This window comes from Citrus sinensis, chromosome 6 (genome assembly GCF_022201045.2).
Source record: "Citrus sinensis cultivar Valencia sweet orange chromosome 6, DVS_A1.0, whole genome shotgun sequence".
Taxonomy (NCBI): Eukaryota; Viridiplantae; Streptophyta; class Magnoliopsida; order Sapindales; family Rutaceae; genus Citrus; species Citrus sinensis.
In genome coordinates, this window is record NC_068561.1 from 5192950 (window position 1) to 5217816 (window position 24867).

Genomic DNA, 24867 nt, shown 5'->3' on the forward strand with positions numbered 1-24867 from the left:
TTTATTTTGTACAAACTGATGTGGCATGATAAGATTGGTTGAATTAAATATCACTTGGCCCGCATGATTTATTTTTATTAATTTATATTTTCATTCAACCAATGAATTAATGCCACGTCAGTTTGTACAAAATAAATTTGTACAAGAGTTTGTGGCTGTATCATTACTCTTATAAAAATTGTGGGGTTTACAAAAATTATGGAGCGAAAATATTATCACTTTTTTTTATTTGTTTTCTTACTTTCTATAATAAGTCTATAAGTATAATCCATATGTATAATAAACCAACTATTCGGTCATCTGCTGAAATTTCCTCAAACGAACTTGAATTAAAAAATCAATGATTGAAGTTGAAGTAAATATCTTTTATAGCAAAATAATTTAAATAAATTTATATGCTTTTCTAGGAAGCTCAATACTCAAAAGATTCCCACCTGTTTTGTAGCGGCAAAGACCGGCACATTCTTGGTGCGTTATCACCTCTTTCTCCAACAAAAACAGTAACTCGTACATTTAACTAACTCCATAATAAAAAATAAATAAAAAAAAGGAGGCTGATAAAATTCTTGCGTTTCATTTCCATGGCTGCCAGTTTCCCGTTACTTCAACTCACTTCCTCCGTCAATTTTTGCTCAAGTACATTCAAATCATCCAAGCTAAATGGTCCATTTGTCCTTCTTCTTCTTCTTCTTCTTAATAAAAGAATTCTCAGCTGATTAAAATTGTCCGTTTGTCCTTCTCCTTCTTAATAAAATGACTCTCAGCCGATTAACTTAGTGGTTTATTTTGAGTTTTAATTATTTTTTTGTTGATTTGTGTAGGATCAGTTAAATTTAGCAGCATCACTTGCGCTTCTACAAATGGGAGAGAATCTGAGTCCGCTGACAATGGCGTCAAGGGCGTGGAGCAGCTTCCTGAGAAGAAACGGCGAGCTGAGTTGTCTGCACGCATTGCTTCCGGTGAATTGACAGTTGAGCGATCTGGGTATGATGATTTTCCCCTTAATAAACTCGAGGACCAACCCCTTCTTCTTATATTTAGTTTTTACTTTCTGGGTCTGCTTTGATTTGAATTTATTTCTACAATTATTTTCAATTGGATATGCTTAGATTTTCAAAAAGTAGAAGATTTTTCATCTTTTATTTTACACGTCCATTTGGGTAGGCATAAATGAGCAGATGACTATGCTTAGCAAGAAAATAAAATTTCATTTCACATGTCGAATCATAAAGGAGCAGATGACTATGCTTAGGCTTTGAATGTAAGTTATATTTAGCTGTTGAATTTGATTTTTATTTTCCTCTTTGGTTTTGGGACATAGTTTTCCATCACGATTGAGGAATGGTTTGTCTAAATTGGGCATTCCGCATGACATTTTGGAAGCTTTATTTAATTGGACTGGAGCCAATGAAGGCTATCCAAAGATTCCAGAGGCAAAAGGGGCAGTCAATGCTATCCGCAGCGAGGCCTTTTTCCTCCCCTTGTATGAGCTTTACCTCACATATGGTGGAATTTTCAGGTTGACATTTGGACCAAAGGTTTGTTTCTTTAATTAGGATAGAGAGTTCTGTGTTATTTAAGTAATGATATTTAGTCAAATATGAAGTAATGATATTTAGTCAAATATGTGGAAGGCGGGGACATAATTGGCTTTTTTGAAATCTTTGCTGGTTGATTTTCTTGCAGTCGTTTTTGATTGTATCTGATCCTTCCATGGCTAAACATATTTTGAAAGACAATTCAAAGGGATACTCAAAGGTAAGCTGGTTGGCTGTTTATTATTCTTGGACGCCTTTTCACTTCCTGCTTTTGTGGTTGATTAGATACATTTAACTTTTTCTCCTAACTCCTTAATTTGCAGGGTATTTTGGCAGAGATACTGGAGTTTGTCATGGGGAAGGGACTGATCCCGGCAGATGGGGAGATATGGCGTGTTCGACGTCGTGCAATAGTCCCAGCATTGCATCAAAAGGTATCGCATTATATGAGGATTTGACATTTATAAATCCCAGCCTTGCATCAATCATTTTTTTGGAACAGTAGATACAGAAACTGCTAAAAGATGGAGGGAAATGGTTAGAAGAAAATGTCATTATTATAACCAACAGTTGGCACTTAGCATAATTGTAAACAGAGAAGAAATAAGAAAAAGGATACTCATACTATTGGACAAAGCATTTAAGTAACAGAAACACATCTTTTAGGCAGCTACTCAAACTTTTTAGCCAGATGCTAAACATACTATATCTCCATTTTTCTGCTTGAAGGCGTCTTAAGGCTACCTCATGATAAGACAATCCATAGATCCACTTTTTCTAGGAAATGTTTGAATTGACCTATTTCCTCCACTGATTTCATCCGTATTTATCTGCAGTATGTAGCTGCTATGATTGATCTATTTGGAAAAGCAACGGATAGGCTTTGCAAGAAACTTGATACTGCTGCATCTGAAGGAGAAGATGCAGAAATGGAGTCTCTTTTCTCCCGTTTGACATTGGATGTCATTGGCAAGGCAGTATTTAATTATGATTTTGATTCACTTACAAATGATACGGGAATAGTTGAGGTATTTTCTCGTAGTTGCTGAAGATTTTACTAATTTTTTCTGTCAATGACCTTGATTGATGTTTTATCGAAGTTGAGTTCCTACTGAAGCTTCACATTATTATGTCTCATGTTGGTTAGTGCAGGCTGTTTACACAGTTTTGAGGGAAGCGGAAGATAGAAGTGTTGCACCAATTCCTGTCTGGGAGATTCCTATTTGGAAAGACATTTCGCCAAGGCTAAAGAAGGTCAATGCAGCCCTCAAATTGATTAATGATACACTTGATGATCTAATTGCTATATGCAAGGTAAAGTTCTTTTTTGCAATATGTCGAATGTACTTTATGACATACATCTGTTGCTACATGTGCAACTGTTTACAGAGAGAATTCTCGGTTATTCTTTATTGAATAGCTAGCCTCTATTAAATAGAGGTCTTACAATAAAGTGAAAGTAACAAAAAACCTAAAAATCCCTAGAAACTAGGAAATAGGACGAATATGAAAAAATAGAAGATAAGGAAAAATAATAATTCAAAAACTTTCAAATTGTCAACACTCCCCTGCAAGCTGGTGAAAAAATATCAATCATTCCCAGCTTGTCAATCAAATCTTCAAAGCTTGAATGTGTGCAACCTGCAACTTGGTTGAGACAAATGTCATGCATTTATTTCCTTCCTTAATTCTACTTCTACGTGTTTAGTACAATCATGGTGGACAGGGTTGTGGGCAATACTAATAGCAGACTTATTATCACATAACAGCTTCATTGGTGTAACATTTGACAGCCTTAGTTCTTCTAGTAAACTGTTTCACCAGATCAGCTCACAAGTCCCATGTGCAAGAGCCCCAAATTCAGCTTCTGCACTACTTCTAGCAACTAAAGACTGCTTCCTTCTTCTCCAAGTGACAAGGTTTCCCCAAACAAATGTACAATATCCAGAAGTAGACCTTCTATCTTCTAATGAACCTGCCCAATCAGCATCTGTAAAGACTTCAACTTAACGCTTCTCATTCTTCTTAAAGAACAATCCCTTCGCAGGATTAGAGTTCAAATATCTCACTATTCCAAGAAGTTGAAAACAGATTTCAAAGTCGCATTAGAAAGCACTATAGTTCCTGTTCTAGCTACTGAAGACAAAGAACCATACCAATTTGAATCTTAATATTTCCAGAACACGGAACATACTCTATAAATAATTCATGGCAGCCAGTCATATGATTAGATGCTCTAGAATCAATAATCCAAGAAGCAGCTGATGTCTCCATGGTATTTAGTGTATAGTGATAATTACCTTTCTGAGCTATAGAACAATGAGGTGCTGGACACAATTGGTTGAGTGGACTGAGAAATAAGTACTTGAAGTTGATCTAGTTGCTCTTTTGTGAAAACTGAACTAACTGTTTTGTTTTCCTCAATGTTAGCCTGGAAACCTCTTCCTTCTTCTTGTGTCCATGGCTTCCAATTTGCTGGTTTACCATGCAATTTCCAGCAAGTTTCCTTGGTGTGATATGGGTGTTGACAATGATCACACTAAGCACGATCGCCCTTCTTGGTGCCCCGTTGATCAACAATTACTGATTCATTTTTCTTGGTAACTAATGCTGAATTTTGAGACTGATTGTCTTTAATCAGATCCTTCTTTCCGCCAACCATCACTTGTTTTCAACTCTCTTCTCTTCTGACCTCAGAAAAAGCCTCCATTATGCTCAGAAAAGGCTTTACTCCAGGGACACATCCGCAAACATCATCAAGTTCTTTGTTCAGCCCATGAAGAAAGTCAAACACTCTCTCCTTTTATGATCTTCCTTGCAGTGCCAATCAGCATCATGGAACATATCAAGCTCCTGCCAAAGCCCACATGGATCATTGTAATAATCTGTCACTGACAAGGAGCCTTGTTTCAACAAACTTCAAAAATCTGAGAAGAATCCCTAGGTCGGAATAGAGTTCGAACAGTGTCCCAGATTTGTTTGGTTGTCTTGTAAACAAATACCTTTGGCCATTCTTGGGATCCATGGAATTGACCAGCCATGCCATCACCAGATGGCTTTTAGATTCCAAAGTCTGAGAGCCAGGTTCTTCCTTCAGGGCCGTCGTTGCTCCTCTTAGATAACCAATTCTTCTTTTCCCTTGAATTACAAGCATTACAGATTGAGACCACTCTAGAAAATTGGTTCCATTGAACTATGCTGGGTTATTTGAAGAGTATGACTGTCATTGACACTTGAATTGATGTTTGCAAAGTTGCAGTCTGTGGAGAGGATTCACCGGACACTTCTGAATGTCCATCTCCTACAGTACCTGTATGGGTTGGAACTCTCAAAAATGTGAAAAACTAGTCGATAAAGAAAACTAATAATTCAAAAAACTTTCAAATTGTCAACAGCAACTATGTCTTGGGTGGGTATAATTCATATTGCAACTCCCTTCCCCCAGATGCAGTAACTAACATCAGGTTTATTCTAAAATTACACTTAGAGATTGTTTACAGTTGTTTTTGGAAATATTATTTTATTTTATTTTGCAAATTTCCAATTAAGTACTGATACAAGTTCGATGATTTGGAGCTTTTTTAATTCCTCTCGCGCATCTGCTTTATTATGAGAAATGAGGGCAAGGAAAAGATAACAGAAAAACCAAAGGTTATTATAAATGAAAAAGCTTTAGTAATTAATTTCTTGTTTTTCTGAAATTTTCCTGTTGGTGGAACTGAGAAATTGTTAGGTTTAAAATAAGTAGTATATATTTCTTGAGAATCCATGAAGCTGTTTGCAATGATAGATGGTATTATGCTCATCTTCACACTCCTGTGTGAGTAGTAGAGTCTTGCTCGTGATTCGACTGAGTTCCTGTTTGAACAGCAAATCTGTCAATTGTCTGGCTGTATGTTTACCATATGCTCTTGGTTAGCATGCAGGCCTGCCCTATTTTTTATTATTTTTGTGGCTCTTGGCTTTACATGACTGCTAAATTTGATTTGGTAATTATATAATTTCTGCATCTGCAGAGGATGGTAGATGAAGAGGAGCTGCAGTTTCATGAGGAATACATGAATGAACAAGATCCTAGTATTCTCCACTTTCTGTTGGCATCAGGAGATGATGTAAGTACTATTAGTTCCTAAGCATGCTTTCTGCTGGCACAAGTAATTGAACATTATTGTGCGACTGTTTATAGGTTTCTAGTAAACAACTTCGTGATGACTTGATGACAATGCTTATAGCTGGGCACGAAACATCAGCTGCAGTTTTAACATGGACCTTTTATCTCCTATCCAAGGTATTTGGTATTATTTTAACTTTTATCCCTTGGTTTTGTTCTCACCTTATCATTCTGCATCGATATAAAAGTCATTTCCATTTTATAACTTCTGTAGCTTGTTAATTTGTCATTACACAATTACATTTGATACTCTTGTCTTTTGTCTTACCTATTCTGCTATATTAGTTTCACTCTTATCTTTCTTTATATATTCTTCTATACATCAAATATATAACATAAATAGACGGACATGCTTTTTTAGCCTTCTTGCATGCAGCATTTTGTTTCTCACTAAACTCCTCTGCCTTTCTGTTATACATTATGGTCATATTTAGTTTTGACTATCATCAGAAAAGTGAAAATAAAAATGAAAAACAGAAAGATTGTATCATTCTGCACTTGGAATGCATGTTTTTACCGATATATCTATTCTTGTGAACTCAAAATATATGATTGTTTCTCTCTCTCTCTCTCCCTCCCCCCCTCTCTCTCTCTCTCTATATATATGATTGCTTTTGTCCTCTGATGGTTACAGGAACCAGCTGTCTTATCCAAGCTCCAGGATGAGGTGCCTTAAGTTTTTATATGCTTTGAACTTATTTCTGAATCTTTTATTCCATGTTGTTGTATTCATTTTTCTGTTTAAATTGCTTTTTCAGGTTGATTCTATTTTAGGAGATCGATTTCCAACCATTGGAGACATGAAGAAACTGAAGTATACGGCTCGAGTCATTAATGAAGTAAGAAGATTGATGCTGTTCTTTTTCTTATCTTTTTTAAATGTATCTTTTCAGTTTATGCATTTGAAACTTTTTTTTTTTAATTAAATTCTTTGCAGTCTCTAAGGCTATATCCACAACCACCTGTCCTAATTCGTCGCTCTCTTGAGGATGACGTGCTTGGAAAGTACCCAATAAAAAGGTCATATCTTGATAAATCCATCATCATTGTTACTCTTTTCTAGTCGTAAGCATTCAGTATTCTAATCCTCTGAGCTTTTTCGTAGATTCTTTCATTTATGTATGACTGAAAATGAAACTGTGATGTGGTGTTGTATTAAAAACTATACAAATTAATCTGAAATGATGCTTGACCACAATTTACCTATGACACTTCTATATATCTACTTATAAATTAAGACAAGAATAATGATTCTCAGTTCAACTACTAAAAGAAAACAACTCACTGAAATAGAAGTTTCATATTAACAGCTCTTAGTTTTTAACTTGTTCACTTTCCATTTTGGTTCCTCAATAAATTTTTTCTTCTCCTGACAATGCATTTAGCTGTCACATGTATCTACCTTTAATTTTTTTTTTCCCTTTTCTTTAATTCTCCCTCTCTCCATTCTAATTTTTGCTGTCTTGGTACCTTCTATTTTATGTTATGTAATTAATGCTGCTCTATTTATCCCTACAGGGGTGAAGATATATTTATTTCAGTTTGGAACCTGCATCATAGTCCTCATATTTGGGATGATGCGGACAAATTTAATCCCGAAAGATGGCCTCTAGATGGACCTAATCCGAATGAAACAAACCAAGATTACTGGTATGTTATCAACTTAGTGAAAGAGATAAGTTAATAGATGGATTGTTTTGCTTTCCACTCACTTGCATTTGGTACTATTTGACTCATTGAGTGTCTGATGATGCGCTTATGGCTAATGTCTTATTTTTCATCTAGTTGCTGCACTTATAAACAGTTCTGCCGAGTTTCTTGTCAGCTATTTTGTTGAATGATTTCTGCTTGAGGTCAATATCTAGCAATTTGGTAATTACAGTTGTGAAATCAAATTAAGTATCAATGGTGGTCTTCTACAAGTATGCCTTTTGCTTTAATTTTATGAGAATGAGTGATCAATTGGTATTACAATTTAATCACGTCTTATTTACCAAAATGAACATGTCCTGATCAGTCTATAGGTTAATGCTATTTTCTAGGATGTTAAAAGCATATATTAAAAAAAATTTCACCCTGGGCTTGAGCTTTTTTCCACCAGACCTCCCCTATCATATTGGCATGGGGTAGTTTACCAGTACTGCAATTTTTGGTGCCTAATGTAAAAGTTTACCTCTTATTTGTACATTTACTGTTGTTACCATCTTCTTATCTATTGTTATAAACTTCTCTGGGATGTTAAAAATAGGGTTAATTACCCTTAGGTGACACATATTTTGACAAATTTTAAAAAGGTGACATAGTTTAAAAGTACTCGAGCAGGTGACATTCTGTTAACTTTTGCTGTTAGCTTCAACAACCGAGGGCAAAATTGGAAAAAACAGATTTTTTCTTTTTTTCCCCCCTCCATAAAGCCAAAGAGATAAAATTGTTGGATTTGTATAATGCTTTACAATTCTTAAGAGATCTACTTCTGTATGTTCACAAATTAGCTTGGTTCAACAAGAAATTTTTTTTTTAAGAAATTGTTTGGTTTAACCCAAAAAATGCCCTGTTAATTAGATTTAGATTCAAATTTTTATATATTTTTCTATTTAAAAAATTAAAAATAAGTGTGTAGGGGCAGAAACATCATTTTGTAACTAATTGTAGGGATAGAATGTCATTTAGTAATAAATAGTAGAGGTAGGAACGTCATTTTGTAACTAATTGTAAGGGCAGAAACGTTATTTTGTAGTTAATTTACTATTCTCGTTAAAGTTAATGGCTAAAGTTAGCGGAATGTCACCTGCTCGAGTATTTTTAAAAATGTGTCACCTTTTTAAATTTGTCAAAACATGTGTCAGTAAGGGATAATTAACCCTTAAAAATATAATGAGAAATTGGCTTCCCTTTTTTGAATGTGTACTTGATTCATGTTTTCCCTTGGTATTCATTAGAAATTACAGCCTGCTTCTCCAGATAAACATCGAACTTTTTAATCCTACACATTTGGATTGAGATTACTGCTATTGCCACTTGTACATGTTTATGATTGTGCAAGCAAAAAGGGATAGCTTTACTTTTAAATTTGCGATTGAATTTTTGAATTGGCATTATTGGTTTGAAGCACTTCTATTTGTTGTCATTACCATAATCTCTCTCTCTCTCTCTCGCTCTTGGTCCTTTTAAAAAATAAATAAATAAATAAATAAAATCAAACAGGGTCCAACCATTTTTTTTTACTGTTATACCTGCGCTTTACAGATAACTAATACCAGTATCTATTGTTTTAGTTACTTACCATTTGGTGGAGGGCCACGGAAATGCGTAGGTGATATGTTTGCTACCTTTGAGGTACTTCGATTGTCGCTGCTAGTTTTATAGACCTTTTCATTAGCTAAATAATATTTATGGACACTGTCCTGGTACTGAAGTTTGCACATTCGTTATTTATCTATTTATTTTACTTGGTATATGTGTTATTTCTACAGTTACAAACTGTTAGATCATTATAACCATTTCAGATCTTTCTTATAAAGCCATTTTCATTGTGCTTGTTATACTCTTATAATTTACAGAACATAGTAGCAGTTGCGATGCTTGTTCGGCAATTTAACTTTCAAATGGCACTTGGGGCTCCTCAAGTAAGTCCATTGCTGTTAAATTTTCCTAAATCATTGCCAAATGAGTTTATTGGAAACCTGGTGCATGAAGTTGATAACTTTTCATGTCCTTGATTTGGAATGAGGAAAGGGATTTCTTTTCAATTTTTTGCCTTCAGATATCTCAATGCAACTTAAACATTTAGATAATTTGTGCTATGTTTCAACTTGTTTTGGGGAGGACCTTTTCTGGGCTCTAAGTGAGTCGTATGTTACAAATATTTGTTAATGAGTCGAAGCATAGCTGATGATGAAGTAAAATCTTGCTTTTTTTGAGAGATATATTATTAGGAACTGGCAGTCCTTTTTTGTTGTGTGTTGGGGTAGTAGAGGGTTCTGGTTAGAGAGGGGGATCTAGAAAAGTGAAGAATCTACCAATAATTTGCGGTAGCCTCATTTATTATCCGTCAAAGCTCCTTCAAAGGAGAAACAAGTATTTCTTTGTTTTGATTTCCCTTTTTCCCTTGAACTGTGCTGGGGCCTTTGATCACCCAATTGTTTTCTCTATCTTGAGCTTCTATTACTTTAGACAACTATACGAGAGAAATTTTACAACGCCTTAGATTTTAATTATCAATTATCACAATTGATTAAGGCAAACTTTTCAGATACATGTAAAGGATAAATATGTGTGCAGGTTGAGATGACAACAGGAGCCACAATCCACACGACAAATGGATTAAGAATGACAGTAACGCGAAGAATAAAACCTCCCATAATGCCAGTGTTGAAAGAAGATGCATCTGTCGGCAGTTCTTTCAATGGAGACACGACTCATGGTAATAAGCATGATATTTCTCCTGCTCATTTCAAATCACTATAGATATCCTTGCTATGTTGAAGCCATACAACATGAGAAATATGACGGGGATGGTTGTAAGAATGGAAGAAAAAGGCAAAAGAAAAACAAACATGCAAGGCTGTCTTTGTCAAATCTTCAATTGCTACATTAAGAGAGGCTAAATGCCTAAATCATAGAATTGTGTTTAGAATTGTCATAATGAAACATGGATTTTGCACATACGCTTCTAATATTTCATCCTCCTTTAAAAGTTCTATCTTGTTTCATAGTAACTAAAAGACAATATTTAAAAGTGCCTACCAAACAAATTTAGTTACAGAGTCCACCATGCACCTCTGACAGCAAGAGTGCTGAGAATTAAAGTACTACATTTTACAACACACAAACTGTACTAAGGATGTGAGCACACGAAGAGAACATGCCTTGAATCACATGTACGCCCCACAGACCATCAACCATCCAAGCCTTTCAGCATCCAGGGCTTTATAAAACCTAAGAAACCCTCTTACAACTCTCTTTGCAGAACAGCCCCACAAAATTGGCAACATATCAATGTTTTAAACTTCTCCAGCGACTCTCAGTTTGTGTACATCATTCAATGGTCCGAGAGATATCAATGCAACCTCAAAAATCATTTCCAGTCTCAATTTTGAAGCTGGCGAGTAGGATATCTGTGGATAACCTCAATTACGAAGTAGATAGGAAGAATCACCGTCAGACTTCAAAAGGAAGTAGATAAGAATCAAAATCAATACATGAGGTAATTAGTTCTGTTATTTTCACTGTAAATAATCTCAACTAGAAAACTCATGTGTGACCAAAACATCGGCGAATGGAAAGTAATCCTCGGTGAGAATGGGGTAACTCTGGTTCGGACTCCGATTTTTTGCCAGGAAAATGCTTATAGAAGGCTTTTACAGCACCTGTAACTCCATCTTCATTTTCCATGGCCTTTGCAAGTTCCACAGCACGCTCTTTCACCTGGGCCAAAGCAAGTCAATGTTAAGATTGAAGCCCGCACAATTTGTATAATGAGTATACCAAAAGAGGTCTGATTCATTGTTGGACAAAATTAAGAAGGGTTTTCACGGATACTGATAGTAATGGGAAACAACTTGTAGATCAGAACCAGACTTGCTATTTGACACAATGGTAAGCTTAACATGCAGCAAAGTCAATTTTATAGCAATTTGAGCTACCTTGGGATGTAGCATGAACCTTATAGCATCAACCAACTTGTCTAGTGAAAACTCATCAACTGGGATTGGTGCAGGGCCCAATCCTCTAGCATGCACCCGCTCTCCCCAAAAAGGCTGGTCTCCAAAGAAAGGTACAATGGTTGTTGGACACTATGTTGCATGGAAAGAAATGAGTTACCTATTGGTGAATGAAATAATAAAAAATGGAAGCCCATGAAGAAATAATAAATAGAAAATAATTACTGCAGCTTTAAGACCGGCAGCTGTTGTTCCAGCACCACCATGATGAACCTGAAAATTTTATACCGAAACAATATCACAGAAATTACAATAATAATACAAACTGATCCAATATTAAAAGTGTCATAAAAGTGTTCGGTAAAAGCTTTTTTTATACTAGATAATATAAACTGATATGGCATAAAAGAATTGAGATAGTTGTAACAACAAAATTAATGAAGTAGATGCTACCATGTGGCAATGATGCAAGAGTATCACATCAATTTGTATGTAAGTTTGTTGTCTTTACACCAAAAAATACATGTAAAGAGAGAACATAAAAATCTACCATTAAGTGAAAAAATCATGGCGTGCTAAATAAACTAGATGGTAATACAATTCAACCAACAAAGCAATACTAATTTGTACAGTTTCAACTACAGGAAAATAAATAAATAAAACTTAATAAATATAGTGACAGTTACCACGGCAAGGCATCGCGAGAAAAGCCAGTCGTGGGGGCAATTGTCCAGTAAGTACAAAAAGTCCTTTGATTCTGCCACTGGAAAAAGATTATCAAGTATTCACATCCATAACCATCAAAGTCCTGAATATCAGCAGCAACTAGAATCCAATGTGCTTCATGAAATCAAGATAGATACCAAGACTTACAATTCCCAAGACCTCCCCAGCCTTTGTTGATGATGCCTCTGTGCCCAGTAATTTCCAATGCTTTTACAATTATTTCAGTCATCTTCTCTGGTTCTTCAACAGGCTTAATTTGAATTGAAAATAAGAATGAATATGTAGCAATAAAGAAAATGGAAATAAATATTTGATATGAAAGATGGGTATTTCGGGTAAAAAATTGGAAAGATATCCGTGACAAACAACTTATATACATAAAAATGCTCCTGCTTTCCAATCATCTTTATTGTTCCAACAGATATGTTCTAATTTTGCAATAATTAGAATCTGACTAAAACACTTGAGAACTGAGTAGAGCTTTAGAGATAGAAAAGAACCACTAAAGCAATTGCAAAACTTAACCAGTTGAGTTGCTATGGAAATTGGAAGCAACAGTTTTATTTTTCTTTTACCAATTTGAGCCACAAAGGCTTCATAATTTCCTGCATGGTAAGCACATAAATAAAGAATTTTCCAATAACAAATACAATATTTGATACTTATCCGAATATCTCAACAAATGCAAATAAAAAATATGATAGAAGTGTAGAAGGAAACTCACAAGGCTGCCAAAACCAATATAGATAGGCTTTTCACCATCTTCTAACCATTTTACAAGAGAATCTGGAGGCTCATAGGTTGAAGCCAGATCAAGGAAACAAAAGCCGACAACATCAATCTTAGGTCCCCAGTCTGCTGAGGAAAGAATAAGGCAAGACCACGAAAGAGTAGGGCAAGACCAGATTAGAATGACATCCTCCCAATAGCAACAACGATATGAATATCAAGAAATCTTAATTGAAAAATATAAGTATTGACCTTTTGGTTTTGGAACAAGGTGAGGACTCCATATGTACGCGTAGGGCACATCCAGAGGAGAGCTATATGATCCACTCAAGTATGTGACACGTCTTAGATTCAGCCTCTTCTTCCTAAAATCATTAATCATGTCTCGTATTCCAAGCCATATTAATGCGTCAACAATTTGATATGATAGCTGCCACAGAGATGAATATATAAAATTCAAATATAAATTAAAAACAAGAAATAATCATTACTTTTCATTTGGAAGAACTCTTATCCCACTGTGATATGTCGAGAATGATAGTTGCGTGGGAGATATAAAACGAGATACACACTCAGGTTAAAGGCAAAAGACAAAGCAGTAGGCTATTTTGAAGGTGAAGTAGCCACAATTTATCTATGGCTTGAATGAAACAAACATGATTGGAGAACTGAAAATAGTCCTCAAAAGATTTCTAGGAAGTAAGACAAGCAGTTCAACTGAAGCTTGTAAAGCATGGAGAGTGAAGAGAAAGCCAAATAGAAGGATGTCTGTATAGAAATTGGAGTTTGGCAGTTTCATTTACATTCTCTGTTGAGAGATCATTTTGTTTTTACTTCCATTTTAGAGTTTGGATAGATGTTGATGTGGTAGGGTATGGAAACCAATGTACATTTACAATAAAAAAATAGGTGTGTGTGCGCGCGCGCGCACGTGTGTGTGTTAAGAGTAAGTTGATAATATAGACTCACTCTATAGGCAACGGGTTGCTTAACACGGGACAACGGGTGGGGAAATTCACTAGTTGGCCTGACAAACAGGAGGCAGATGTTACCAATGCAAAATCTGAAACTTTTATTTCAAAAATACATATAGCATCAACATTATCACATCCAAACAACACTTACGTCCACGGCATAGTGAAAATTATGTGCAGTGGTACTTTTAGTGATTCTGCAACATGTGTATGACCTGAATAAGTGCTTGCTCGTGTTAGCTGTCTTCATCAAAACAAGGTTAGCAAAGTCTGTACATGAACCAGTATATCTAGAAGTAAAGTCTGTAGTTTGTGTCTCCAGTTGCTATCATAGCACAGAACTTGTGAAAATACATATCATTGAAAATATTAGGGTTCTTCCCACTATCTGACCAGTAAATGAACATTACTGATTGGCAAAGAAGATTATCAACCAGTCAAAAATTTCACATTATCAGACCAGTAAGTGAACTTTACTGATTGACAAATAAGATTACCAACCAGTCAAAATAAATAAACTGTTGTCACATCACTACAAGATCCATTTTAAGTTACCTAACCATCAAAGAATGAAAGTATAGTTTTATAAAGAAGGATAAAATATGGAAAATCCATAGAGAATCTAACCATAAGCTGGGGGATTCGCAATTATAGCATCTGGTTTAAATGGAACCATAGTATCAGGATCAGGGTCCTTGCATGCAGGAAGTAAAGAGTAAATAATTTCCTTTAATTGATTCCGCTGAATGGGAATTTCTGAGGGTCCTGATGGCAAGAAGCCTTTATTCTTGACCATATCTGCATAGAATACAGTGTTAAACCCACAAATATACATCATATCGAACAGAAAAGAATTATAAGAAAAATTAAAAACCAGAAAGCACAAATTTATGGTCAAATGTCATAAATAAAAATGGGAAAGACCTAAGCCTCTCAATTCATCGCTGCTCTGACACCCTTGCAGGAAATAGGAACTTTAAAACGAAAAACGAAATATAAAAAAAGAAAAAAGAGAAGAAGAAAAGCAATGAGCCAGGGAATCTGCATCTTTTCACATTAATATACCAAAAAGAAATTCATAGAAATCAATCTCAGACAGTTGCCAATCTCACTTCTCGTCAATCTATGTTCTGAACTGATTCAATTCAAAAACCAACATTTTGTGAAGAACGGCGTTGGTATATTAAAGATATAACTGTTATAAATTAATCTGAAATGCATGCATATTATCGAGGGAAATAAACAATGAAGATGGAGGACAAAGCATTATTCAATTACTACAGATGAGTTATAGAGATTCAGTATGTCATATAAAAAATTCCATAGGTTGCAAAAAAAATTTTAAATGATATTAGTTATAGCCAAAAGCCCAAAACCAATAGCAAATGAGGAGTAGCATCTCCTCAACCCTGAATATGTTCAACCTTACTCCAAGATCTTAAATGCAATTATAACAAACTTAATCGACAAAATTGCCCCTGTTGCCTCCAAAGCCATTATGAAAATTAACTTTACCAGATGCTGAAAAATTTTAATTTCTGGACTCCTTAAAGTTATTTGATGTAGGACAGGCTAAGATTACTAACGTCTAATTTTTTTTTTTAATAGTCCTTTTTGTGTTTAGTTTAACTACTTACTTTTTCAGAAGAAAAAAGGTAGGAAGGTGGGAAAAGCCCAAATTGATACTTTAGCCCCCTACCTCCCCCGAGGGCAGTTTAGTTTAATTACTTGTTTAAGTTAATTGAGTAAGAAGTGCGTTCATTATTTTTGTTGGAGTAAGATTTTTATTTCCTTCGCTTGTAAAATCCTTCTTTTTGCTGCATATAAAATGAAAGATGGTATCCCTATATGAGAGAAAAGAAGCTCAAACTCTCCTACCAGTTATGAGAAAGGTTGCTTGTAAAATTATCAAAATACAAACTGTTTCAGGAATTACCATGCTACAGAATAAATAGATGAAACTAAGTCAAATAATGAAACAAGTAGGACAAAATGTGACAGTATTAAAAGGATATTAGAACACTTACAGCCAGCAAGAATTTTTGGATCTCCACCTAAAGGGAAAAACTCCAGTCCAGCACCCAAAACAAAGTCTTTGAAGTTTGCGTGAGTTGCTAATCTAACTCTATGGCCATCTTCCTGCATGCAAATTTCTACCAACATCAACTTTTAATGCTCTAGTTCATAATTTCAACAACATTACTGCAAAGGAGACACTAAAATACTTCAAGACAACTTGAAGCAGAAAAAAATCACCAAATTCAGTAGAGCATGTAGATTTATTACACAATGAGAATAAATTATTTATCCATTACACTTCCCTGCAAATCCAACACAACTACAGAGGCTCATTGCAACTCCAATCATATAGCTTAATTCAGATCAATATCAAGAATTGGGGAAGTAGAAAAAATAAACAATATAAGCAGAAGATATAAAAGTTCATATTTTCCTGAAATCATATGGCAAAGGAAAATGAAAACAAGAGTAGAAGCACAGAACTGCAGCAGAGAGCCTGGTATCCAAAAATCAAGCTTCTTCAAGTACTAGCTTTTTTCATATACTATAAAGCTGTCTCTTTTATCAGATCCAGCTACAGAAGAAAGCACTGCAGTCATGCAGCTACAACATATGATTACAAACTAAAAAACATATTCACACAGAAGATCAAGAAGCAGTTTACTAAAGGTAGTGTTGAAACCAGAAAATGCATATAACCTGTAACCGTTTTCCAATTGCGACAAATGGCTGCACGTCTCCTCGCGTTCCAACAATAAGCATTACTATATGAAGTGGAGGTATACCATGAACATCTGCTGCTTCAATGGGTTCTTGGTCAGTAGAGTCATCAGTATAAACAACTCCAGTTCCAAAATCGAGGTTCTGTGGTTTGATGTCTGCTGGAACTTCAAATTGCACGGTTCCATCATCTTTAACAGTGGCAAGACGGTTTAGCCATTTTAACTGCAGAACTTCTAAAAGTTAGTTTTCAAATTAAGTACAAAGAATTTAAACAATCAATTATGTAAAGCTCTAATGAAGGAGTATGTCAGTAAATTTACACCAAAATATTGCACTTTGCCCAATCAATTAAACTACAACGAGTATCTATGGAATCAGTTCATGAGGCCAAATATATAAAAGCAATAACATACATTACGAAATATTACAAGAATGATGAAGATCTAGCACACAATATGATACCCACATACTGTCAATGGACCCACTAACAAAAAGAACCCAGAAAGAAATGACCACATTATCCTGTATATCTGACATGCATGTAGTCACATATTCTTTTGGCACTGTTTCTGTAAGCAGCAAGAACTCAACAATCCATAAATATGTGTCTGATGGTTGACGTATACAGACAACCAAGGAAACAAGTCTTTTTCAAACCATATCACAATAATCATCATCTTGGCTTAAATAATACCAAGATCAATAACATAGAAAATTAGCCATCTCCTGCAAACCCTTAAGGTAACGACACAAACTGCAAACCCTAAAAAAGTCAAAGTGGTCTTAAACCTGCACAACAATTAACATGGTTGTATTAGTAGCTTGACTATCATTGTAGCAACTCCGAATGGTTCCTAAACTAATAGTATATACCACAGACATTGTTAGAGAAATTGAATCACCAAATGCATATCTATCGGGCAGCAGAAACTCTCTTTGCTTTCCCAACACCAATACTGTAATGTTTTTGTGACTTTTCCATCTTATTACCTACAGACCTATGTACCTAATCAATAATAAGTTAAACAGAATGTCTTGCTGCTCACTTGAGTTGTGATTTATACTTCCAACTGCAGACTTTTTACTATTTACTCTTGTAACAAGAAATACTCAGCAGCTTCCTGTGGTCATTGAAGAACATTCAGGGTCACATAGATTCAATAGACATAAAAGGGCCACATGGAAACAATCTATACATAGACAGAATCTAAGTCATACTCATTTCCGTATCCTTCATTCAAGGTTAACATCAATTTTTTTAACTTTTTCCCGCAAGGTTACCATCATTTATATGTGCATTGCAGGACAACCAGATATTTCTATATGAAAATCATAAGTAGGAAGACTAAATCACCAGACTCTTCGACTCCCCAATTGCAGTAGAGATCTATTCAATGATCTAGCACGCATAATTAATAGCTTCAGCTCAAAATTATTCAGGCAAACCAGAGTTAGAAAACAAGCAATCATTAATTTTACTCTGAAAGAGCTCATTCATGATTGATAGCTTCAACTTAAAATGAATCAGACAAACCAGAGTTTTTAAAAAAAAAAAAATCAGTAATTTCCCTGTGAAAGAGCTCATTCACATATTCTACATGCAGTGTCTTGTAATGCCTTCACTCTGCAAAATCATTTGAATTACCTTGAAAGATTACAAACTGTTGACAATTTGAAAGATCTCTGAATTATTATTTTTCCTTATCTTCTAGTTTTCATATTTTTACTATTTCCTAGTTGCTAGAGATATTTTCTGTTTTTCTTTTTTTCTTTTTTTTTTTTGGCTATCACTTTGTTGTAAAACCTCTATCTAATAGAGGCTAATCTATTCAATAAAGAATAACTGTGAATTTTCTTGCAAATATGGCATCGCAGCAATGAAAAACTAATTATTACGTTACACAGTTAAAACATCCAATCCATGGGCAACTCATGAGAGTTCCGCCCATACAAGTACCGTAGGAGATAGACATTCAGAAATGTCCACTGAATTGTCTACGCAGACATTTCCAAATATCAATTCAAGGGTGAATGACACTCATACTCTTCAAATAACCCAGCGTAAGTTGAAAGAAACCAATTCTCTAGAGTGGTCTCAATCTAACATTGAGAATTGGTTATCTAACAGGAGCAACAGCTGCTTCAAAGGAAGGAGAACCAGGCTTTCAGAGTTGGGAATCTGCGAACACCATGCTGATGGCATGGCTGGTTAATTCCATGAATCTCAAGATTGGCCATAGGTATTTGTTTTACAAGTCACTGATGTAGGATGTTATTTTATGGTTTAGAATTTTATCATTTTAGGATTTTTTATTTTAATTAGAGTAAATTATCATATGTCTTAGCCTATTTTGGCAAATTCGCGATATCTAGGGTTATTATATAAAAGGACCCAACACCCTAATTTTGTTAATTCAGAATTATTCAATAAACTTTATTATTCAGAAACCATTACTTCTTCTATCAATCAACTTCAAACGTTTCCGCATCGTCAATCATCCAAAAAAAATTTAGGACACTGTTCAAACACTATATTCCAACCTAGGGAATTCCTCTTAGATTTTTGAGATTCATTCTGCCCTGAGAGATAAGAAACAAGGCTCCTTGTCAATGACAGATTATTATAATAATCTTTGAGGGCTTTGGCAGGAGCTTGATATGTTCCATGATGTTGATTGGCACTGCACTGAATATCATAAAAAAAAATACCTTGAGAAGGAGAGAGTGCTTGACCTTCTAAATGGGTTGAACAAAGAACTTGATGAGGTTTGCGGACGTGTCCTCGGAGTGATACCTTTTCCAAGCATATTAGAGGCTTTTTTTGATGTAAGAAGAGAAGAGAGTAAAAAACGAGTGGTTCTGGGGAAATAAAGATTTGATTTCAGACAATCAGTCTCAAAATTCAGCATTAGTTACCAAGAAAAATGAATCAGTCATTGTAGAACGGGGTACCAAGAAGAGTGATTGTGCTTAGTGTGATCATTGTCAACACCCATACCAAACCAGGGAAACTTGCTGGAATTGCATGGTAAACCAGCAAATTGGAAGCCACGGAACAAGAAGATGGAAGAAGTTTCCAAGCTAACATGGAGGAAAACCAGACTGTTGGTTTAGTTTTCACAAAAGAGCAACTAGATCAACTTCAAGAACTTATTTCTTAGTCCACTCGACTAAATGTGTCCACTTCAGCACCTCAATGTTCTATAGCTCGGAAAGGTAATTATCACTCTGCACTAAATACAATGGTGACATCAACTACTTCTTGGATTATTGATTCTGGAGCATCTGATCATATGACTGGCTGCCATGAATTATTTGTAGAGTATATTCATTGTTCTGGAAACATTAAGATTCGAACTGTAACTATAATGCTTTCTAATATGACTTTAAAATCTGTTTTACATGTTCTAAATTTAACATGTAATCCTGTGTAGTAAGTTAACCAAGAACTTGAATTGTGTGGCTAAGTTCTATTCTTCATGTCATGAGTTTCAGGATTTTTCTTGAGGAGGAAGGAAGATTGGCAGTGCTAAGGAGAGAAATGGACTTTAAAATTGAGGATAATAAATCCGTGAATAAACAAGCTCTTAGTACAAGTTGTGAATCTGTTTCTTCCTAAGAATATCATGTTGTGGCACAAAAGATTAGGCCATTCAAATTTTCCTTTACTTGAAACAATTGTTTCCTTGATTGCTTAAGAGTACAAGTTGTGAATCTGTTTCTTCCTAAGAATATCATGTTGTGGTACAAAAGATTAGGCAATTCGAATTTTCCTTTACTTGAAACAATTGTTTCCTTCATTGCTTAAGAAAGAAAATGTCAGTTCTTTTCAATGTGAAATTTATTAACTTGCAAATCATACTCGTGTTCCTTATCCTCCTCAACCTTACAGTTCTTCTCAGCCTTTTTCCTTAATCCACAGTGATATTTGGGGTCCTCCCAGAGTGCCAAATATTTCTGGAACATAGTGGTTTATAACATTTATTAATGATCGTTCACAAGTTTGTTGGGTTTATTTTCTAAAAGGAAAATCAGAAGTTCCACTTATCTTCCAAATATTTCATTTTAACTGATTCAAAAGCAATTCCAGAGTAAGATACAAATTCTTCATACTGATAATGGTACTGAATACTTTAATTCCATTGTAGGGAAATACCTTGTGGACAATGGGATTTTTCTATCAAAGTTCATGGTTAAAGAGGTTACTAGAAGAATTTAGGCTATCAAGTGTTACACCACTGAAGCTGTTCTGTGATAATAGGTCTGCTATTAGTATTGCTCACAACCCAGTCACCATGATCGTACTAAACATGTAGAAGTAGAGCGTCACTTTATCAAGGAAAAATTTGAGGAAGGAATTATTTGCATGACATATCTCAACCAAGTTGCAGGTTGCTGACTTACTGACACATTCAAGCTTTGAAGATTTGACTGACAAGCTGGGAATGATCAATATTTTTTCACCAGCTTGAGAGGGAATGTTGACAATTTGAAAGTTTTTTAAATTATTTCTTTTTCCTAATCTTCTAGATTTTTCATATTTTTACCATTTCCTAGTTTCTAGGGATATTTTCTGTTTTTTGTTGCCATCAATTAATTGTAAAACTCTATTAAATAGAGGCTACTCTATTGAATAAAGAATAAGTAACGATTTTCTCTGCAAACACAAACCATTGTCAATTCCAAGGCGTTTAATTTTCTTACCTGTTTGCCTCTGAGTATGACCTTTGCACTTCTTGAAGGTGCAAAAGGACTCAAGACTCTCTTGGAATAATCATCAACGAAAGTCATTATATAACAAGAAACACCATTAGATTGGACAGAAAAGACCTCAACAATCTGAATCAAGTTACCCCTTGGTCCAATGAATTGTCTCTACACTTTTTTCCCAAACAACGTTTACAAAATTCAAGTTCCTTAGTTTCTTAACTCAAAGCATTTGTTCATGTAAACCAACTGTCAATATAAGCATCCCAATACCTGATAAAAGAGAAACTACTGCCACAACAATAACTAAGCTACCTCAAAATTAATGAAGGCCATTACAGAACTTTCTTTCCATGACAGCAAGAATATCCTTATTTCATATTCAACTCTTTCAACTCCACATTAAATACATCATGGCAGTCAGAAATATTAAAAGATACAGGGCTTTGCTTCAAATCTGATACATATTAAACACCAACGAAATTCCTGTCAATACCATCGAAGTGCCAACAGGACATATTATAATCTAATCTGTACACATCACAATCACTGAACTGACAAGTAATACACCAGTAGTCACATACAATCAATTTTCCAACACCTACCTTGAAATAACACAGCCATTTACCCTTCTTACACTGACATTTAAATCAACACTTGCCTCAAACTTTTACCTAAGTCCTTTCCTCTTGTTATACCTTTAATAGTTTGATTTTCAGTTCGTTTGTTTCTACATTTTTTTATAATGGAATATGCCTCAACATCATCCTTATAACTACTATCTAGCCCATACAACATATTGTAAACAAAATGTAAAGAAGATATAAGGACCAATCCTCATCAAATTTCATACCATTTCTAAAATCCAAAATAATATTGCTAAAATTCATCGAGATGGTCATCTAATAAATATATACTTTATATCATACAAACTCCTAGCTTTTCCGGTTTTTCTACCTTTCTTTCCCTCTTTTGGACTTACTTCAATGATATCAAGGGCCAACTTTCAATCCTGAACCAGACTATTTGACAAGAACACATTATAGCCATTGTTTCCGAAACCCAATTTCAATGAAAATTCCTAGACACTATGCTTAGTACCCTCCGGACTCCAACCACATTTTCCGCACCTTGTCATACAATGTCGTCTTATTCTTGTAACGCAGCGTCATTTCCGCAAACCTAATCAGTAACTGAATAGGCTAATTCCAAAACACACCCTAAGTCACATAGAGTATTTCTCATAGAAGACACATTACAAAAAAATTTTAAAAAATATGAAGTAGCAAACCTTCTTTCTGAAAGGAACTCTTTCGTCAAAAAGTCTGGCTGACAATATGCCAAGTGAATGATTATGTACTACTTTCCCACGCTCAGAACTCGAACATGATCTTACGTCACTTGACGTCGATGCGTCATCACGCGCCGCGTTTTGTCCTCCTGAAAGAATAAAACGAAAGTCCGATTTTAATTTTCTTTCATTTTTTGGTAAACAGTCAAAAATTACAATAATATAAAAATGAAATAAGAGGAAAACCTGAAGAATCACCGCGGCCATTGCAATTTTCGCTCTCAATTTCGGCGTCATAATCAACAGACACGTCTTCCGAAGCGTCGGAACATCGACGTCCATGATTTTCCATCGATATCCTAGGAGATGGTGTCGATTGCAGCAGTGTTACTGTTTCTGTAGAAGAAAGAATTCGGAGTCTTTAAACGGAAATGGAATATGGCTAAGTTGCATGCACTTGCTTAAACAGATACAATCATACAATGCTTCGGCCAATGCGAAAGGTATCAATTCTGTGATCACAATTGATTTCTTTTCCTTTTCTTTTTCTTTTTCCTTTCCCTTTTCTTTACTCAGAAAACTGAGGTAAAAGTATTTTGAATAATATTCATGGAGGGGAACAGAGGTGGTGGCACTTGTACTTGGCGGGCGAGATTTGTTCAGCAAACGCGTCTGTTTATAGAAAAGTGTGGCAGGGTGGTGTCATTTCCACCGATCCGTTTTATTAACCAACCTCACTTTTAAGTTTTAATATATAATTACAATATATTCATATAATTAAAAAAAAAAAAGCAAATAAAAAAACTCAGTGAATTAATCAATATCTTTAATTATTTTTATGATTTATTTTTTTATTATATTTAACTATTAAGATTACTTTTAATATAAGTTTAAATTAAATATTTTATTCTTATGATAAAAACACTAAAAATTTATTTTATTTTTTAAAATTTTTATTAAAAAATTCATTATTTCTAAATTACATGTCAAAATTACTTTAATTGTATGATTATTAATCTTTAATTAAATTAACACAATTTCTTTATGGTACAATGTTGATACCAAAATTTCAATCGTATGATCACGGATATTTGGTCAACATTCACAAATAAATTTGCCATGAGGAAACGCATTAAGATACATGCAAAGATTTATTACAACTCAAATTACACATTAGATTAAGAATATAAATAATTACTAAGAGAAATATATAAAGAGAAAAAGGAAAGAGATGATTGGAATCTTCACTGGACGTCAAGTCCACCTCAAAATTAAATGTTAGTGCCTACAAAACAAATACAATTAGTCATCGTTGATGGAGTTCACGAGAAAAAATCCTTCGACTCTCGAGTACGAAAAATGAGAAGATTTTTCCAAGAGAAAGAGAGAAAATTATGAACCCTTTATCTTCAACTTCTCCTTTATTTATAGGCCAACAAAGAGAGAAGAGTCTTACTCACTTAGTACATGTATCATCTAGGCATTAGTCTCATCTTCGTCATTTACACATCATCTAGGCATTGGATGTTTGACAACATAGATAACCAAGCTGACTTGCTCTTTACCAGCCCATCAACTAGTCACTTTACTCTCATTACCAGACCTCAATCCCCCCAACTAACGCTGCACCCTATTTGCTAAATAATAACTCTAGGTCTAGCAACTTACATCTAGCTTTGGGACTTACATTAATTGATAGGTAATTAATATGAGCGATGGTTGATGTTATCTTATTGAGATATTTTCCTAGGCACATGTTGAGATGTCATCTCATATTTATATTGAAGTGGTGCCAAGATGACAATTTCGTGGCAACGAGGCATCACCAACAAGGCACATTGCTCTTAGAGTATTTTTAGAGTGCATTTGGCACACTTTATTATATTATGTTGTATTATATTAATATTGTATTATAATAATATTGTATAATGTTTGGTGCTATACTGTACTGTATTATTTTTTTGTTATTAATTTAAATTAAATATTAGGGATATTATCATTTTCCCACCAAAATTATTCTGACACATCATGTCAGTACCACAGTTTGGTAAAAATATCATTTTACCTCCAAACATTTAAATTGTTAGCATTTTCTCACTATTCCGTTAAAACTCAATTAATATTTAACGAAAAATGCATAAAAAGTCAATTTTACCCCTAGAGCATAAAAGACGATTTTACCCTTTCAAAAAGGAAGAACAACAAAAGATAATTTAATTACAAAATTACCCCCAAAAAGACGACAAGACGATTTTACCCTTTAAAAAGAAAGAACAACAAAAGACGATTTAATTACAAAATTACCCCAAAAGACGACACTGCTACT

At 34.6% G+C, this 24867-nt stretch overlaps 2 protein-coding genes across 6 annotated transcripts; one reads left to right on the forward strand and one right to left on the reverse strand.

The window, feature by feature from the left end:
• The first annotated feature begins 439 nt into the window (after positions 1 to 439).
• LOC102620327 (protein LUTEIN DEFICIENT 5, chloroplastic) lies at positions 440 to 10409 on the forward strand. Of its 2 annotated transcripts, none has more exons than XM_025092774.2 (16): positions 440 to 636; positions 822 to 984; positions 1322 to 1538; positions 1687 to 1758; positions 1862 to 1972; positions 2375 to 2566; positions 2691 to 2852; positions 5555 to 5650; positions 5725 to 5826; positions 6344 to 6376; positions 6468 to 6548; positions 6647 to 6729; positions 7228 to 7359; positions 8985 to 9045; positions 9270 to 9335; positions 9991 to 10409. In XM_025092774.2, exons 1-16 carry the CDS (start codon positions 582 to 584, stop codon positions 10174 to 10176), a joined length of 1812 nt encoding a protein of 603 aa, XP_024948542.1. In that variant the 5' UTR covers positions 440 to 581; the 3' UTR covers positions 10177 to 10409. The 2 variants fall into 2 exon arrangements, with proteins under 2 accessions (XP_024948542.1, XP_006491779.1); XM_006491716.4 differs by having other exon boundaries at positions 442 to 663.
• On the reverse strand, positions 10255 to 23252 carry LOC102619663 (sterol 3-beta-glucosyltransferase UGT80A2-like). 4 transcript variants are annotated; one of them, XR_001509442.3, is made up of 15 exons: positions 22788 to 23251; positions 22542 to 22690; positions 16520 to 16765; positions 15829 to 15940; positions 14429 to 14599; positions 13953 to 14016; positions 13797 to 13854; positions 13080 to 13257; positions 12823 to 12956; positions 12246 to 12348; positions 12059 to 12135; positions 11598 to 11645; positions 11355 to 11504; positions 10911 to 11136; positions 10255 to 10826 (listed from the first exon to the last, which is right to left on the reverse strand). XR_001509442.3 is itself a non-coding variant. In XM_006491714.4 (15 exons), the coding sequence occupies exons 2-15, from the start codon at positions 22891 to 22893 to the stop codon at positions 10963 to 10965; spliced, it is 1770 nt and encodes a 589-aa protein (XP_006491777.1). In that variant the 5' UTR covers positions 22894 to 22937; positions 23023 to 23252; the 3' UTR covers positions 10255 to 10962. The 4 variants fall into 4 exon arrangements, 3 of the variants coding, with proteins under 3 accessions (XP_006491777.1, XP_024948544.1, XP_006491778.1); XM_006491714.4 differs by having other exon boundaries at positions 10255 to 11136; positions 22788 to 22937; positions 23023 to 23252; XM_025092776.2 differs by having other exon boundaries at positions 10955 to 11136; positions 22788 to 23252.
• Positions 23253 to 24867: the final 1615 nt, after the last annotated feature.